Raw genomic sequence first — 15,680 nt, 5'->3', positions numbered from 1 at the left:
TGGGGTGAGAATGCTTCTATTTTTCTACTTAGTGTATGTGTGGGGTTTTGTGTCAGCATCACTTGTATGTGTTCTCTTACTATTTGCTTGTTATATTTCCTTGGTGGCGAGAGAGGTTGGGGATGGCCAAGAGTGTGGTTGGTTGTCTTTGGTTGGCTGTAGTGAGATTTGTTTACGTGTGTGAGTGTGGGGTGTATGTGTGGATTTTTGGATCCGGTTAGCAAGGTTGATTCCTCCTGTGCTGCTCCCTCCCCATGAATCCACAGTATATACAGTCCCTGCATCTGTACACACCCCACCAGAGTCATAAGAGATGTATTCTATACCAGCCCATGGCTCTCCAGAAGGGACTGTACGGGAAGGAGATATGGCTGCCTTGCCGTAACTTAGAACAGGAGCACTTTGCACCGCGGCATTTTGTTGCAGGTTTCACCGGTTTTACTAGTTCCATAAGAGATATCTGAACTCAGTATATAAAATGCAGTTATTTGTCATACTTTGAAATGTTCAAGAATGGTCACAATCCATCTAATCTAGCCAGGCTCTTTTTTCCCATACCTTTTAAGAAGCAGAGCTTGAAAACCACACTGTGGTTGTTGCAGACACTCCCCCCCCCCGCCCCGCACAATCAATACTTCCTTATTGTCTCTCTCCCTCTGTTTGCATTTTGTTTTTAGTTTGCATCTTTCAAAAAATGCATCTGCTCTTCCAAAAGACCTATTCTTCCATCCTTTCCCCAAATACAGAAGCATATTTTTCTGTGCTCTCTTGAAGCAAGAAATCGATGTTGAAATTTCACAGTCTCTTCACACAGCTCTTTTGGACTCCATAAATATTTTAATTAAAGACAACAGTTTCCATTTTGCTTTCCTGATCAGCTTTCTGAAGGTGTGACAACCGAGGTCTTTCTTTTTCACAAGGTCTAGATTAAATCTTCTGCCTCCCCTGCCCTGGGTGTGTGTGTGTGTGTGTGTGAGAGAGAGAGAGAGAGAGAGAGAGAGAGAGAGAGAGGGAGAGGGAGAGGGAGACTGAGACTTCAAGGAGACTATGGGCTTTGCATTATTGACTTAACCACTGCCCCATCCTTTCCCTTATGGGGATTATATCTGCCTCTGTTAAGTAGCTGCCTTTTATGTAACTCAAAAGGCTTCGGCATTACCTGAAGGTTTATTCTCCCCCCACCACCGAGATTGTAGAAATAAAGTATTAAAGTACCTCACCCAGATATCCTGTTGAAAGAGAGAGAGTGGCCGTGCCTTACTTGGAGCCTTTCAATTTGCTTTGGCCCTTCTCCTAGAGTTAAATCATGTAGAACCAGAGTGGGGAACCAGCAGCATCCGAAAGCCATGCAGACTTGTCTGTTAGCCATGGAGACTGAGGCTGAAGGACCACTGGATCAGTGGCAGAGTTAGCTGCATGGACGCCTGGAGCTGTGGCCATGCCGTGCACCCGGGGCGAGCTGCACGGGTTGGGGAGGGGCAATGTGCCACGCACGGCGGTGGCGAAGCGAGCCCCCCCCCCGCGGTGTCCTTTTTCGACGCCCCCCTCGGAGATGACACCCAGGATGGGCCGCCCCCACCTTCCTACACCCCTGCACTGGATTTCCCACCCCTGATGTAAAGCGGGTACTTTAACTCATTGTGTGCACAGGGTCGAAGGGCCTGCCTCCTCTTTTATATATTAAATATGAAATGCCCTTGTAAATTTCTTTTCTGTCCATCTGAAGTGCAGAGATGTGCGTAGAGCACCTGTGGTGGCTGCTTCTCAGCTGCGGAACTCTCCTATCCCGAGGGAGGGCCAATGCCCTAGCTTTTGAGCTTCTTGCAAAAGCATTGTGAAATGTTTTTTTTTTATTTGGGCTAGCATTTAGAGGGGAAGATTTTGGATGGTAGGGAGGAGAGAAGGCATAGTATTCATCTTTTGTCTGTTTTTATTAGGTGTGTTATTCATATCTTGTTCTGAGCACCAGAAATGAGTAAGCTAGGCATGCGGATAATTCATTAGCTGAGCTCTGTGCACAAGATGGTTTTCCCTTCCTCTCTCTGAGCCTCTGGTTTTACTAAGATGGTTTCCTGCATTACTCCCATGGCATCAATTCTGCTCCTCGAAGAGCCAAAATGTGAAATATGTGCCTGGATTTTTAGTGTTGGCTTTCTATTTATTTCAACCTGATGCTTTTCTATTTGTCACAGGTTGCTATGGGATACATCCTGACATAGTGAATGAAGGCTGGACCTGTTCCCGGTGCTCAGCCAATGCATTGCTAGCGGTAAGTCAAGCCTTTTTGGAGGTGGCCAAAAGGACATTGGGGCAAGGCTATAATGTGCACGTCCCAATTTAGGGTTCAAGCTTAACTTCATAACCATGTGGGCTGTAAACATACTGCTTGCTTGTTTTGTTTTAAAAGATTTCCCAGACGCTACATCAATAGACATGCCCCTAATGTGAAAACGTTTGGAGTCTTCCTTGAAATGTCTTTTTTCTTCTTTAATTGCTAACCTGTTTTTTTCCAATATTGTGCCTGTAGGATTGCTGTCTTTGTAATCTCAGGGGAGGAGCCCTTCAAAGGACCACAGATGGAAGGTATATAGAATACAAAAAAAATATATAAAATGAAATAATTTGCATGCCTCGCAATCCACCAGGATTTTATAAGTTTATAACAAGAAGATCCTCAAAATCCCATTGCTATGGCTACCTTTCTAGGTGGACGTGGATTTGTTATTTCCATTTGCAAAGTCTCTTGGGTGGTTTAGGCCAGTGTTTCTCAACCTTGTGCCTCCAGCTGTTTTTGAACTACAACTCCCATCATCCCTGACTAGCAAGACCAGTGGCAAGGGATGATGGGAATTGTAGTCCAAAAACAGCTGGAGGCACAAGGTTGGGAAACACTGGTTTAGGTTACCTTAATCTGTGTGAGGCCCCCCCATGCCTTTTTAACTCTTCAGGGAGATTTGCAGCTAAGCTTTCTGTTTAATATTTCTGTTTTGCATTTTTATTTTAAAGTTAGTGGCGCTGTGGCTTAGCAGTGGCAGGGCCATTTTCTTCCTTCCCCGGGGACGATGGGGGGGGGGGTTAAGCAGGGGAAAGGGCCATTCTCCAGAACTAGGCTGGGGGAGCTGTGGCCCTCCGCATGTTCTTGAATGATAATTCTCGTCTTCCCTGAGCGTTGGCCGCTCAGGCTGAGGCTGGGAGTTGGGAGTCCGACAGCATATGCAGGGCCTCATGTTCCCTATTTCATGCTTTAGAGACTTCTCCCAAAACTTTGAGAAATAAATGTTGCAGGCATTCAACTAGTGAGTTCTAAAGTGAGACAGGCTGAGGCACAACACACACCTTTCTATTGCAAGGTGTGCCAGAATTGTTGCTTCTGTAATAAGTGCTCCTAGATAACCGGAGAGTTGATTAGTCCAGTTTCATTGCTGCCAGTGAGCTCTCTGCCAGGGACCAGCAACTGCTAGCCTGTGGGCCACGTGCTCCGTGGACCATGAAGAGACTAGCTTTTCATTATTATCATTATTTTCATCTTCGTTGTTTTGCAGGTGGGTCCATGTAATCTGTGCAATCGCTGTCCCTGAAGCCCGCTTCCTCAATGTCATTGAGCGCCACCCTGTAGACATCACTGCCGTTTTGGAGCAAAGGTGGAAACTGGTAAGAACCCATCAAAATGGGTAGGAAAAAGGAGGGACATGACTTGAAAAGTGACGCAGGGTGTTAGCCTGCTGAGAGCTCTGGCAGACTTTGGCTTGGAGGTTACGAGAGGCTCTGTTATGCTGTTGCGCTTCTCCCTCCCCCTACAAAGGGGGCTTTGGTTCATGCTGTGGTGGTAAAATGCATTCATTATTCAGGCCAGAGTGACGGCTCTGAATTGATACACAAGCGATAAATTGTGTGGAGCTAGCTCCTTTATGGATAACCTGACATTTCCAGCTCGCCGTCCTCTTCATTACCCACGCTTGTAACAGCAAATTAAAAATCCTTTTTTTACATGGGACTTGCTTGTACTGCTTAATGGGGCTCCCCGGAGAAATCTGTTAAGTCCTCTGCAGCTGCCATGAGGCTTTACGGCTTGTCCCATCCCTTTGTCTGCTCTGCATTTCCTCGCTGTTTTGAATAGCAGTTTCACAGAATGCGTTTGGTCTGGAGTTTCTGCCTTTTTATTTTATTTTATTTTGCATGAACCATGTCATTAGCCCTTGTTGTTTCAGGAACCGCATGCACTGGCCCATATGCAAGTTTTAGAATCCAGAGCCTTAAAATGCAAACACTGTGTTTATACACACATAAACACAAATCGGGAGAGTTTCTAGCTGCTCCCAATAATCCCTTCCTTCCTTGGGATGAGCAGATCTGAAGGGCTGGTCAAATCATGGTATCGAGTCTAACTACGGCACTCCACGTAAGGAGCTGTGCTGAACTGCAGCAAACAGAAATGAAGAGGCACAGTCCTCCACATTGCTGCAAGAATCTGTTGAAAGAATCCTTAGCTTAATAGTAGAGCACATACTTTGCCTCTAGAAGGTCCCTCGTTCAGTCCTCCATTAAAGGGCTCTTATCAGGGTCTGGGAAGATCTCTGTCTGTCTTGGAGAACAGATGGGGTCTGATTAAGGCACATGAAGAAGGCCTCTGATGACGATTGTCCAGGTTGGTTCATATGGGGAGAGGCAGTCCTGAAGGTATTGCAGTCCTGAGCCATTTAAAGTTTAATAGGTCAAAACCAGCACTTTCAATTCGGCCTGGAAACTGATTGGCAGCCAGTGAAGTCAGGACAGGATTGGCATTATATGCTCAAACCGTTTTGCCCCGGTGAGCAACTTGGCCAATGAATTCTGCAGCGGCTGAAGTTTCCTTTACAGGCAGCCCCATGTATAATGCATTGCAGTAATCTAGCCTAGTATTTGAGTTCTTGTACAGATTGTGCAGCTCCTCGTGCCATAAAGAGAGAAATAGCTCCCCCCTTTTTTTGCATTGAAATCTTGAGTGGGTTAAATAGACCGGGCTTGAATTAGTCTCAGTGGGAAAGCGAATCAGGCAAGACATCTTGCAGAAGATGAGCCCCCTGCCGCAGTTAACTAGCTTAAAAGCTGGAAACCAAGCACCCAAATCCACTGCTTGTTCTCCTTTGCACATTTCACCATGCAGTGACAGGAGGTCTTTTAAGGAAACACTCAGGCACAACTGTTTAGCTGCTTCAGGGGGAAAGTTCTGTGAGCTGGGTCTTGCTTCAAAGCAGGAGCAGATGATGATATAAAGGTCAATGAGGCTTGGGATCTTATGTGGCAGAACAAAGAATTGGGGAGAGGGCAGGAAGAGCATATTGCGATAATAAAGGCTTAAGCAGACAGCTATCTTGAGTTTAGAAAAGACAGGTTTTCTGTCTTCCCTCCATGTAGTGTCACCTGGGACTAGGCCTATTGTTTCCAGAATAAAGGCTGAAAGCTAGAGAATTTGCCCAGGTCTACCCAAAGACTCCATAGCTGAACAAGGAGATGAGGCCTGGTCCCCCTGCTCAAACTCTCAACTGCAGGTTGGGCTCAGTTGTAACTGCTAAGGGCAGGGCAGGGTAGGGTATGTCCATGAACCCGGTGCTTCTGCATTTACCCTGTGCCATACCTTCAAGTTTTTCATCTGATCCGATATCTACATCCTCAAAGCAGCGATACGTGGAACATTGTAAGATAAGCATACCATGTTGTGGTTATTGCCAAAATGCCAATTTAGGAACCAAATGGACTTTATCTCCTTTATCCACCATCCATTGGATTTTAATTTCTCTTGATATGTTCTGTTTGCATGATGTGTTGGTCTATGGAATTACACTTTGTGAGATATTATAGCTTGAATTGTCTTTGAAATAGAAGTTACATAGTCAAATCAGCCTGTTACATTGTGTGTGTTGTTACCAGGACTGTAGAATTTGGCATATGATTAGCAGCTGTTCTTCTCTCTCCTTCCATGGGGGATTTTAAGCAGAGGTTGGATGGCAATCTGTCACAGATGCTTTAGCTGAGTTTCCTGCATTGCAGAGGGTTGGACTAGATGGCACATGGGGTCCCTTCCAACTCTTCAGTTCTGTGATTCCAAAGGGCCACTTTGATAAGACATACACATTCACGCGCACACACACATAGCCTGCTGCCAAGGTTCCATTGACCTCATCACTGTTCTTAGCGCTGGGGGGCCAGATTTGGCCCCAGAGTTTCTAGTTGCTGACCCCTTGACTAATATTTGATTTTGATGCTGTGTAATAAATGCTGATATGGCACAGTGAAGGAAGACAGCTGTCTTCATCTTGCTATTTCTGTTTGATTCACAAATTTTGTTAGCTGGGCGGTGGAGGGGGTCCTTCCTTTAGGGGGGAGGGTCCTGAGCTGTGGCCCCGCCACACATGTCAGGTATCAAGGCCAAGCTCTCCTTTGCCATAAGTGCAATGTGCCGCTTGGTTTATCAACAACACCATTTGTGTGGCTCCTGATTAATGGGGCTTTGCGGGGCCCGCATCTGTAAATTATTTACGGCACACAGATTCGGAATAATTAGCTGTCATCTTCTCTGTGGAATACATGAAATGTAGCTTCCATCATGAGGCAGACAGGCCATTTCTTACTCTTAGCGATGATGGTGGCGATGATACGATTTTTCAACGCGGCTTTATTTCCAGGATATGTTTGTAGGCGCATGGTTTCTCCTTTGCTCCCTTCATCTCATACCTTTAAAAGATTTCTGCTGCTTCTTCCCTGGTAACATTTTATCTTGCGAGACTGATAATGGCTAAGGGAGATGCTCATCTTCTTCCTCCTTGTCTGACTTGTCAGGACGCATTTATGGCAGAGTGAGTCCCCTGCTTTGCTGTGTTGTTAACTTAATTTGCTAGAAAATTGGTTTTGAGTTGTGTGGGTTGAGTGACTGGAGGCGATGATGAGAGGCGGTATGTGGATGAGTGGGTGGTTCTAGATCAGCAGGTTTCAAACGGTGTTTCAGGGAACCCCAGAAGTTTTTCTCAATGAGAAGAAAAGCAGGCAAGTTCACTCCTGGAAAAGAGCTCCTGGGGTCAAGGCTAGTGACATGGTCCAAACAGTAGGGTTGCTGAGTTCAGTGGCCAGGGATCCAGAGGCGCACAGTGCGAGTTAGTAGACTTTTTCCATAGTGGGAAGATAGCGGGGCTGCAGGAATGGAGGTGGAGGTATCTATTTTAGCAGCGTGTCTCACTTGCAAGTTTCCTCAGACTGAGGAACTGAGCTTGGAGCAGTAGCCAGGCCCATACTGGCTCCTCTGGTCTGGATGCACCGAGAAAAGCTACAGTACCGTGTCTGGCCATTCTAGGGGTAACACATTGTTGTGGCACTCCCAAGAGCTGCCCTAGTCTTTCAGAGAACAAGGAGTCTGGGCCTGGCGAACAGTTTGTTCCCCGTTATCCGTATTTCCGTACCCAGTGTGACGTAGGTGGGGCTGTGGTCTAAACCACTGAGCCTCTTGGGGTTGCTGATCGTAATGATTGGCAGTTCAAATCCTCACGATGGGGTGAGCTCCCGTTGGTCTGTCCCAGCTCCGGCCAACCTAGCAGCTCGAAAGCATAAATAACACTGCGAGTAGATAAATAGGTATCACTACGCGGGTGGCACTGTGGGTTAAACCACAGAGCCTAGGACTTGCCGATCAGAAGGTCGGCAGTTCGAATCCCCGCAATGGGGTGAGCTCCCGTTGCTCAGTCCCTGCTCCTGCCAACCTAGCAGTTCGAAAGCACGTCAAAGTGCAAGTAGATAAATACGTACCGCTCCGGCGGGAAGGTAAACGGCATTTCCGTGTCCTGCTCTGGTTCGCCAGAAGCGGCTTAGTCCTGCTGGCCACATGACCCGGAAACTGTACGCCAGCTCCCTCGGCCAATAAAGCGAGATGAGCACTGCAACTCCAGAGTCGGTCACGACTGGACCTAATGGTCAGGGGTCCCTTTACCTTTACCCTTTTTATGTCAGGAAGGTAAGCGGAATTTCTTTGCGCTCTGCCTTGCACAGCAGTGTCCCATTGCACCAGAAGCTATTTAGTCCTGCTGGCCACATGACCCAGAAAGCTGTCTGTGGACAAACTCCGGCTCCCTCAGCCTGAAACTGGAGATGAGCGCTGTACCCCATAGTCTATTTCCGACCGGACTTAACCGTCCAGGGAACCTTTACCTTTTTCCTACCATGTTTTAGGTACCACACACACACACACATATATCAATAATTGCATCTAAATCAGTACGTACTCAATGTGATTCCCCCCCTTTCGTGCTTTCATGTAAACTCATTTCCAAAACTGCATCTCCCACTTTACACCTTCTCGGTAGTGGCGCCCGCCCTGTGAAACACCCTCCCTTCAGATGGAAATAAGGAAACAAACAACTATTTGACTTTTAGAAGACATCTGAAGGCAGCCCTGTTTAGAGAAGTTTTTAATGTTTGATGTTTAATCGTGTTTTTAATATTCTGTTGGGAGCCACCCATAGTGGCTGGGGAAACCCAGCCAGATGGGCAGGGTATAAATAAGAAAATTATTGTTGTTATTATTATAATTATTATTATTATTACTTGGTTACTCTCTAGTTTTCTTTTAAATTAACCTTTTAAGTGCTTGTTTTTAGATTAATCCTGCTAATGCCGTTTAGTTGTTTGCAATCGTTTTTGAGATAGTGTTAGATACCTTCTAGCATGTGGTCTTGGCCTGTGCTGACCCAGCTGTTGCATCCTTGAATGCACCCCAGAATTCCCTGCACAGCCCACATCTGTTCAAATGCCATAGTGACAGCCAGTGTTCAGATGTTTGAGAATGACAGGCATGATGGAATCATCTGACCACTAGCTGTATTGAAAGGTATTGAAACACTATAAGGAATGTTGGATTATTTCTTCCAATAATGGGAGGAAAGAAGTCATAGTTCAAGAAGAAATTGGGCAAGTTGACTAAATTTGGGGGGTAAATTATTTTGATGTAGCTATAGGGTGGAACTTTTGAGTTTTTCGAGGAACAGTTAGTACATGGAATAAATCTGCTACAGTGGCTGACATGCTATATGAGTAATGTTTTTAGTGGTTGATATATTTTTGTGTATGTTCCTGTATTGGTCTGGCATGTAGTTTTGACGTATTTTCATTTGTGCACATTTTGATACTTCAGTTTTGAAAACAAACACAAAATGCCAGGGTTGGGGGCCTGTTGTGAAGTGTGCGATCAAGTCAGCTAGTCAATACCAATGAAATCTCATTATTAAATTGCCAATACCCAAATCCCTCCCTGATTAGAACCAAGTGCTGATATATGACATGCCCTATAGTGGCACCTGAAGGCAATCTTCAGCTTCTCTTAGCTCAGACTGCAAAAATGCAAATGCAACACGCTGGCTAATAACTGTTAGTAAATATATAATTATCGGTATGATGTCATTCAAAATACACGATAAGCCAGTTCAAAATAATGTATATATCATACAGCACATCTCACAAAATATACAAGTAACTGCAAGTTGTTATATGTCTCAGAGTCAAACAAAAGTTCAAACAACCAATGAATAGCGAGGAATTCCAAACTGTCTCTCAAAGGAAGACGTCTCACACAAGTCTCACAGGAAGACGTCTCTCCAAAGTCTCAAAAGGACAGTGCATCTGGAATAGTTCAACTGTTTCGGAATAAAGTCTTCATCAGCTAGAAATAGAATTGCAAGCAATGAATGACAACAAAACTGAGCAAGCTGTATGTAAGATATACGGTAGAACAAAATATAGAAAGAGGTACATATTGAATAATTATCAATGAAATATGCATACTAGTGAAGATCATACTAGTGGATTCAGTGCTCATTGGATAATGTAGCTGCTGATGCTTAAACACAAACGCATAGAACATACAAAGTTGACCACAGGTGTTTCACATCACAATTGTTGCAGACAATGTAAAGAAACTTAAAGCAACAGTACGTCAATTCTGGCATTACAATGCAAGATGTAACGTAAAATGACAGACTTGCTCATAAATACAACTTGCTCATAAATACAAGGAAGACAAAGGAGCTTGTGGTGGACTTCAGGAGACAGAAGAGCAATATCCAGCCACTTTTGATTGATGGGGTCTGTGTGGAGAGGGTAACAACGTTCAGATTTTTGGGCATTGAATTCAAGAGGATCTGTCCTGGAGTGTCAACACAAGGGGGCTTGTGAAGAAGGCGCAGCAGAGACTGTACTTTTTGAGAATTCTAAGGAAAAACCATCTTCCGCAGAAACTGCTGCTTGCCTTCTATCACTGTGCCATTGAGAGCGTGCTCACTTATGGCTTATGTGTGTGGTACGGAAGCTGTACTACCCAGGACAGGATGGGGCTGTGCAGAGTTGTTAAGGCAGCAGAGAGCATTGTTGGCTGCCCACTCTCCACCTTAGAGCAGATTTATGCCACAAGGTGCCATAGGAAGGCACTGGACATAGTAAAAGATCCATCGCATCCTGGTCACTGTCTCTTCGAGCTCCTGCCGTCGGGACGGAGATACAGGACGATGAAGACAAGAACGAGCCGTCTTAAGAACAGCTTCTTCTCCAGAGCGATCTCGGCCCTGAATGGGAAGCCTGGACTTTGAAAGTCATCTAATCTTCCTTGCTGTATTATACTGTATTGTTTTAATTAGTGTTTTTATGGAGCAGTCAAGTAATTTCGTTGTCCCTGAGAGGGGGCAATGACAATAAAGATATTTCTATTTCTATTTCTATTCTAAAATAGAACAGATTTGGATAGTATACAATGGATTTTACATAAAACAACATTCAAATAAAACAATTGAAGTCAGGTTCTGAATTCAATCCCCCCGGATATTTGGATTTAAACAAATAAATGGGTTTCTTGTTGACGCAATAACCGCTCAAAGTCTTGCCCAACCCCATGTGTACGTATCTGCCTCTGGGCTGGCAATTCACGGATGAAGACAGGGGGGCAAGCATCACCCTTCCAGTAAACCCAGCTATATAATACTTGAATCGCAAAGTGGGGCTGAAAGAGCAGGGCCTCTCATAAGTTGACCTCATGGCTGATCTGAAATGTGGCCTAGCCCGCACCCTAACAGCAGTTTCATCTGCAAAGCAAATTGCTCCAAGAGATTCGAACACGTGAGCCAAGCTGCAGGTGGAGGCACAAGCATAAGAAGTCAAGTTAAACTTGCCAGAAATGTCCGTGGTGATGGGTAGCTCTGTGCCATGCAGTAACACCAACCTTTATTCCTTCCCCAGAAATGTGTGTACTGCCGGAGGTGGATGAAGAAAGTGTCAGGCGCTTGCATCCAGTGCTCTTATGAGCACTGTTCGACCTCTTTCCATGTCACCTGCGCCCACGCAGCAGGGGTGCCAATCGAGCCAGATGATTGGCCTTACGCGGTGTCAATCACCTGCTTCAAACACAAAGCGGCCAGCCACATGGTAGGTCTCCTCGGTGGTTTATCTCTCTTCCTTCACTCCTCTCTCTCATTTTAAAGAAGCCTAATTTCGTTGCTGTTTTTAATCTGCCGTTTGTAGATCCCATTTTCAAGGGAGGTGTCACTGGCCCAGACGGTGATTACAAAGAACCGGAACGGTCTCTACTACCGGTGCAAAGTGATTGGCGTGACAACGCAAACCTTCTACGAAGTCAATTTCGAGGATGGATCCTACAGCGACAACGTTTACCCAGAGAACATTATTGTAAGTTAGCATAGGTTTCAGGTGGAAAAACATTCTATAGGTCTCTTTGCCATTCTGGAGGGTGTGTACTACTTTTCTGCTTACATGCCCGTGAGTCTTGTTTCTATTATTGCTAAAATAAGAATTCTGTCTTCTTGAGTTAGATTTAAAACAAAACAAAACAGAAAAGATAGTTTGAGCTGAAGATCTAGTATGGAATTTATGAATGGCAGAAAAAAAATTGCTTCTGTTGTACCATCCAAGGAAGAGCGGTTTCATAAGGTTCACTGGTAAAACTTGCAGAACATGTGTATTTACGTGATCAAGAAGTTTGTGATAAAATATGGTTTTTATTATATACAGTCGTACCTTGGATTTCGAATGCCTTGGCTCCTGAACAAATAGGCTCCTGGACGATCGAAACCCAGAAGTGACTGGTTTTCAAACGATTTTCGGAAGCCAAACGTCTGGCGTGGCTTCCAGTTGGCTGCAGGAACTTCCTGCAGCCAATCAGAAGCCATGCTTTGGAAGTCGAATGGACTTCCAGAATGGATTCCATTCGACTTCCAAGGTACAGCTGTACATCAGCTTATATAGGGCTTTTCCACTACTCTCATAAATGGGGGCATGTTAGATATATATGAGAGATTAAAATTGATAGAGGTGTGTGTATTCTCTCTTGCTATATATTAAAATGGTAAAGCCGTAATTGTGCTGCAGTTTGTGTGGCCACCTCCAGCATGATGACAGAACGGCAGGCAAGCAAACAGCGGAAAGTGGTAGCAAGCTGTTTAAAGTAGGGCAGCAGGCATTTCAGAGTGTGGTTTGGCAAACGGCTTTCTGAAGACCCTCCTCCCTTCTGTTAAACATTGCTTCAGTGGAGAGGTGCTTCGGGTAGGGACGTCTGGGGTAGGCGAGGAGGGAGCGGGATGTCAAGAGAGGAGGGATTGGCCCAGGTGTGGGAGAAGGGTTGGCAATGGAGTTTGCAGGTATGTGGGGTTGGCGAGCAGGGATGGCAGCCCCTTGTATTCTATATTTTGTGTATGCAATTATTTTAAAAAACCAAGCTGGGTCAGACTAAAGGCCCATCTAGCACTGCATCTTGTTCTCACATGTGGCTAGTCAGAGGCCTGTGAGAAGCCAGCAAACAGGATCTGCACAAGCATCAACTCTCCCCCCTTGTAGTCATAGGCTTACCGCCTCTCATACTGCAGGAAGTATGTAGACATCATGTCTGGTAGCCTTTATAGCAGCGGTTCTCAACCTGTGGGTCCCCAGATGTTGTTGGACTACAACTCCCATCATCCCTGAGCTCTGGCCTTGTTAGCTAGGGGTGATGGGAGTTGTAGTCCAACAACATCTGGGGACCCACAGGTTGAAAAAGGCTACTTTATAGCCTTTGTGCTCGGGGTCTGCCCTTGAAAATCCTGTAAAACGTGCCTGTGGGTGCTTGCCTGATATAGCCCCATCCCAGACTTCCTTAGTTGAACATGTTATGGTGCCAGCCATTTCTGCGTGCTCCCCTCCCTCCCACAGTCCCTCTGACTTTATTCCCTGACTTGCCTCTCAGAGCAGAGACTGCCTCAAGATGGGGCCACCCGCTGAGGGGGAGGTGGTTCAGCTGCAGCTGACGGATGGCATCACTTACCAAGCCAAGTTTATTGCTGCCCAGATCAGCCAGATCTTTCAGGTAAGAGCCCAGCAGTGCCTTTGCCTTTGCCTTCCAGACTAGATACTTTTACTAGCAGAGAAATGGACTTGCTTCTGGAATTCAGAGATGGACTGGTGACTTCCCTGGAGTGATGTTTCCTGACGTATGTGCTGCTCCTCCATGTTCTGGGGAGAACCGTGTGTTAGCAAGCAAGCCCTGCCTTTGCTCCAGCTGGTGGATTTAAACAGGGAAAGCAAAGCTGAGAGGGTTATGCCCTTTAAATTGGCACCATCTTGATTCACAGCGTCGTCATTTCCCAACTGGAAATGCATCACTTAAGAGGAATAGTGCATACAACCAAACAGTGAACAGAACAAGAACCCGTTTTCTGGGGCTAAGTAGCCTTGGTTAGGTTTAGAAGGAAGGATGGTTGGTTGGTCCCACGGAGGTTGCAAAATGTAAGCTGGAGGTCCGGTTGTCTGATGGCCACTCTCATTCCGTTCTGTAGGTAGAGTTTGAGGATGGCTCTCAGCTGATGGTCACAAGAGGCGATATCTACACCCTGGAAGAGGATCTTCCCAAGAGAGTAAAATCACGCTTGGTAGGTATCTCATGGCTACTTTTTACAAAGCTGCTGCTGCTGCTTTGAATTGTTTTCCAGGACAGTTGTTGCTGCAGTGGAGACAGGTCATGTCTCCTTTCTAGTTACAGTGGTACCTCGGGTTACATAGGCTTCCGGTTACAGCCTCCGCTAACCCAGAAATAGTACCTGGGGTTAAGAACTTTGCTTCAGGATGAGAACAGAAATTGCTGCACGCAGCAGCAGGAGGCCCCATTAGCTAAAGTGGTGCTTCAGGTTAAGAACAGTTTCAGGTTAAGAACAGACCTCCAGAATGAATTAAGTTCTTAACCCGAGGTACCACTGTACTGACTTTGCTAAATCGGATACCTGTTGGCTAGGGGCAGCCTGAGGCATTTTGGCACCCAAGGAAAAATAATTTATAGTGCCCCAGCCACTCTGGGCAGCTTCCAACAAAATATAAAATAATTTGTTGTTGTTGTTATATCATGTTATATAATTTGTTGTATATCATGATTGCTGCTGCTATTATTATCATTATGATCATCATCATCTTCATCAGTATTATGTGGTGTGAATGTGGCATTCTTCTTCTTCTGCTTCTGCTTCTTCTTCTTCTTCTTCTTCTTCTTCTTCTTCTTCTTCTTCTATTATTATTATTATTATTATTATTACACCACCATATTTGTGACTCTACTCACCCCTTGGAGAAACCGAGTGATCAATAAATGGTGTTGTATTCATTCCGAAATCTCATAAAGTGAAGCTTGGGTCCACAGGGAGATGCTTTCACCAATTATCCACCTCAGGATTAATTCAAGAGCCTTGGTCCAAGGATCTCCTGCCAGCAAAGCAGTGGCTTTTGTGAAATGTGGTCTCTGAAAGGGTGCTTGAGTTCTCTCTGCCTGTGTGCCTTCTGCCTTCCTCTCACACCTGTCATTCTCCTGTTGCCCTTCTAGTCGCTCAGCACTGGGGCGCCTCAGGAAGACGCCGTCCCGGGAGACGACTTGAAAGCAGCCAAGCGCCCTCGGGTGGGCAACACCAAGAGCCCCGAAGACCCTGGCCCCAGCCCCAACTACTTTGCCATCATGGAGACCCTGCTGCAGGCACCCTTCCAGCCAGGAGCACAGAGCAGCACTATGTTCTAAACCCAGAGGAACAGTTGATTTAATTTTTTTTCTAAAAAAAAAAAAAAAGACGCAACTTTTTAAAACATCCTTTTTCACATCCCTGCGGAAAGTAATTTAACTAGAAAACTGTGGCGTGGGAGACCCAGCCTTTTGTGCAATAACTTGCAAATTAATTATTTTATTCTGTTCTTGGTGTGGACTTCAGAGGAGCTCGTCCTGCTCTGGCCTACCTCTGTTCTTCCTTTTGACGAACTTTTGAGTAGGAAAAAACCTTGGGGGGGGGGCGTTAACCTTCCGCACAGAAACTTTGGAAGAATATGTGTCAGTGGAGCTTTGTGCAACTGAACCTTTGATTCTGTTTGTTTTTTGTTTGTTTTCCGTGGTTAAAAACCTGGAGAAGCGTTCACTCCAGTTTTTTCCTCCCTTACTCTCTCAATATATATTTTTCTTCTTTCCTGTATTTCTTGAAAAGGTGCTATTTCCCTGACTACTGAAGCCGCCTTTTTGGAATTAGCAATTTATGTGTGTGACACACACACACACACACACACTTTCTATAAAAAAGGAAGAAAAAAGCAATTGCATTTTAAAAACTAAACAATACAAGCAGCAGCAATGTAATGAAAAAGTGAAGTGTTTCTACTCCCCG

At 45.3% G+C, this 15,680-nt stretch overlaps 1 protein-coding gene across 1 annotated transcript in view; it reads left to right on the top strand.

Annotated features, from left to right (window-relative positions):
- KDM4B (lysine demethylase 4B) overlaps positions 1–15,442 on the top strand; it is a 198,683-nt gene extending 183,241 nt beyond the window's left edge. The window contains exons 15-22 of the mRNA XM_053372905.1: positions 2,193–2,269; positions 2,528–2,583; positions 3,543–3,651; positions 11,245–11,430; positions 11,527–11,691; positions 13,241–13,360; positions 13,830–13,922; positions 14,861–15,442. Of these exons, the coding sequence (XP_053228880.1) occupies positions 2,193–2,269; positions 2,528–2,583; positions 3,543–3,651; positions 11,245–11,430; positions 11,527–11,691; positions 13,241–13,360; positions 13,830–13,922; positions 14,861–15,049 (995 nt within the window). The 3' untranslated portion in view covers positions 15,050–15,442. The remainder of the gene's footprint in view (positions 1–2,192; positions 2,270–2,527; positions 2,584–3,542; positions 3,652–11,244; positions 11,431–11,526; positions 11,692–13,240; positions 13,361–13,829; positions 13,923–14,860) is intronic.
- Positions 15,443–15,680: the final 238 nt, after the last annotated feature.

The sequence above is a fragment of the Podarcis raffonei genome, chromosome 18 (assembly GCF_027172205.1).
Source record: "Podarcis raffonei isolate rPodRaf1 chromosome 18, rPodRaf1.pri, whole genome shotgun sequence".
NCBI lineage: Eukaryota > Metazoa > Chordata > Lepidosauria > Squamata > Lacertidae > Podarcis > Podarcis raffonei.
This window is presented reverse-complemented; position numbering and strand designations above follow the sequence as displayed.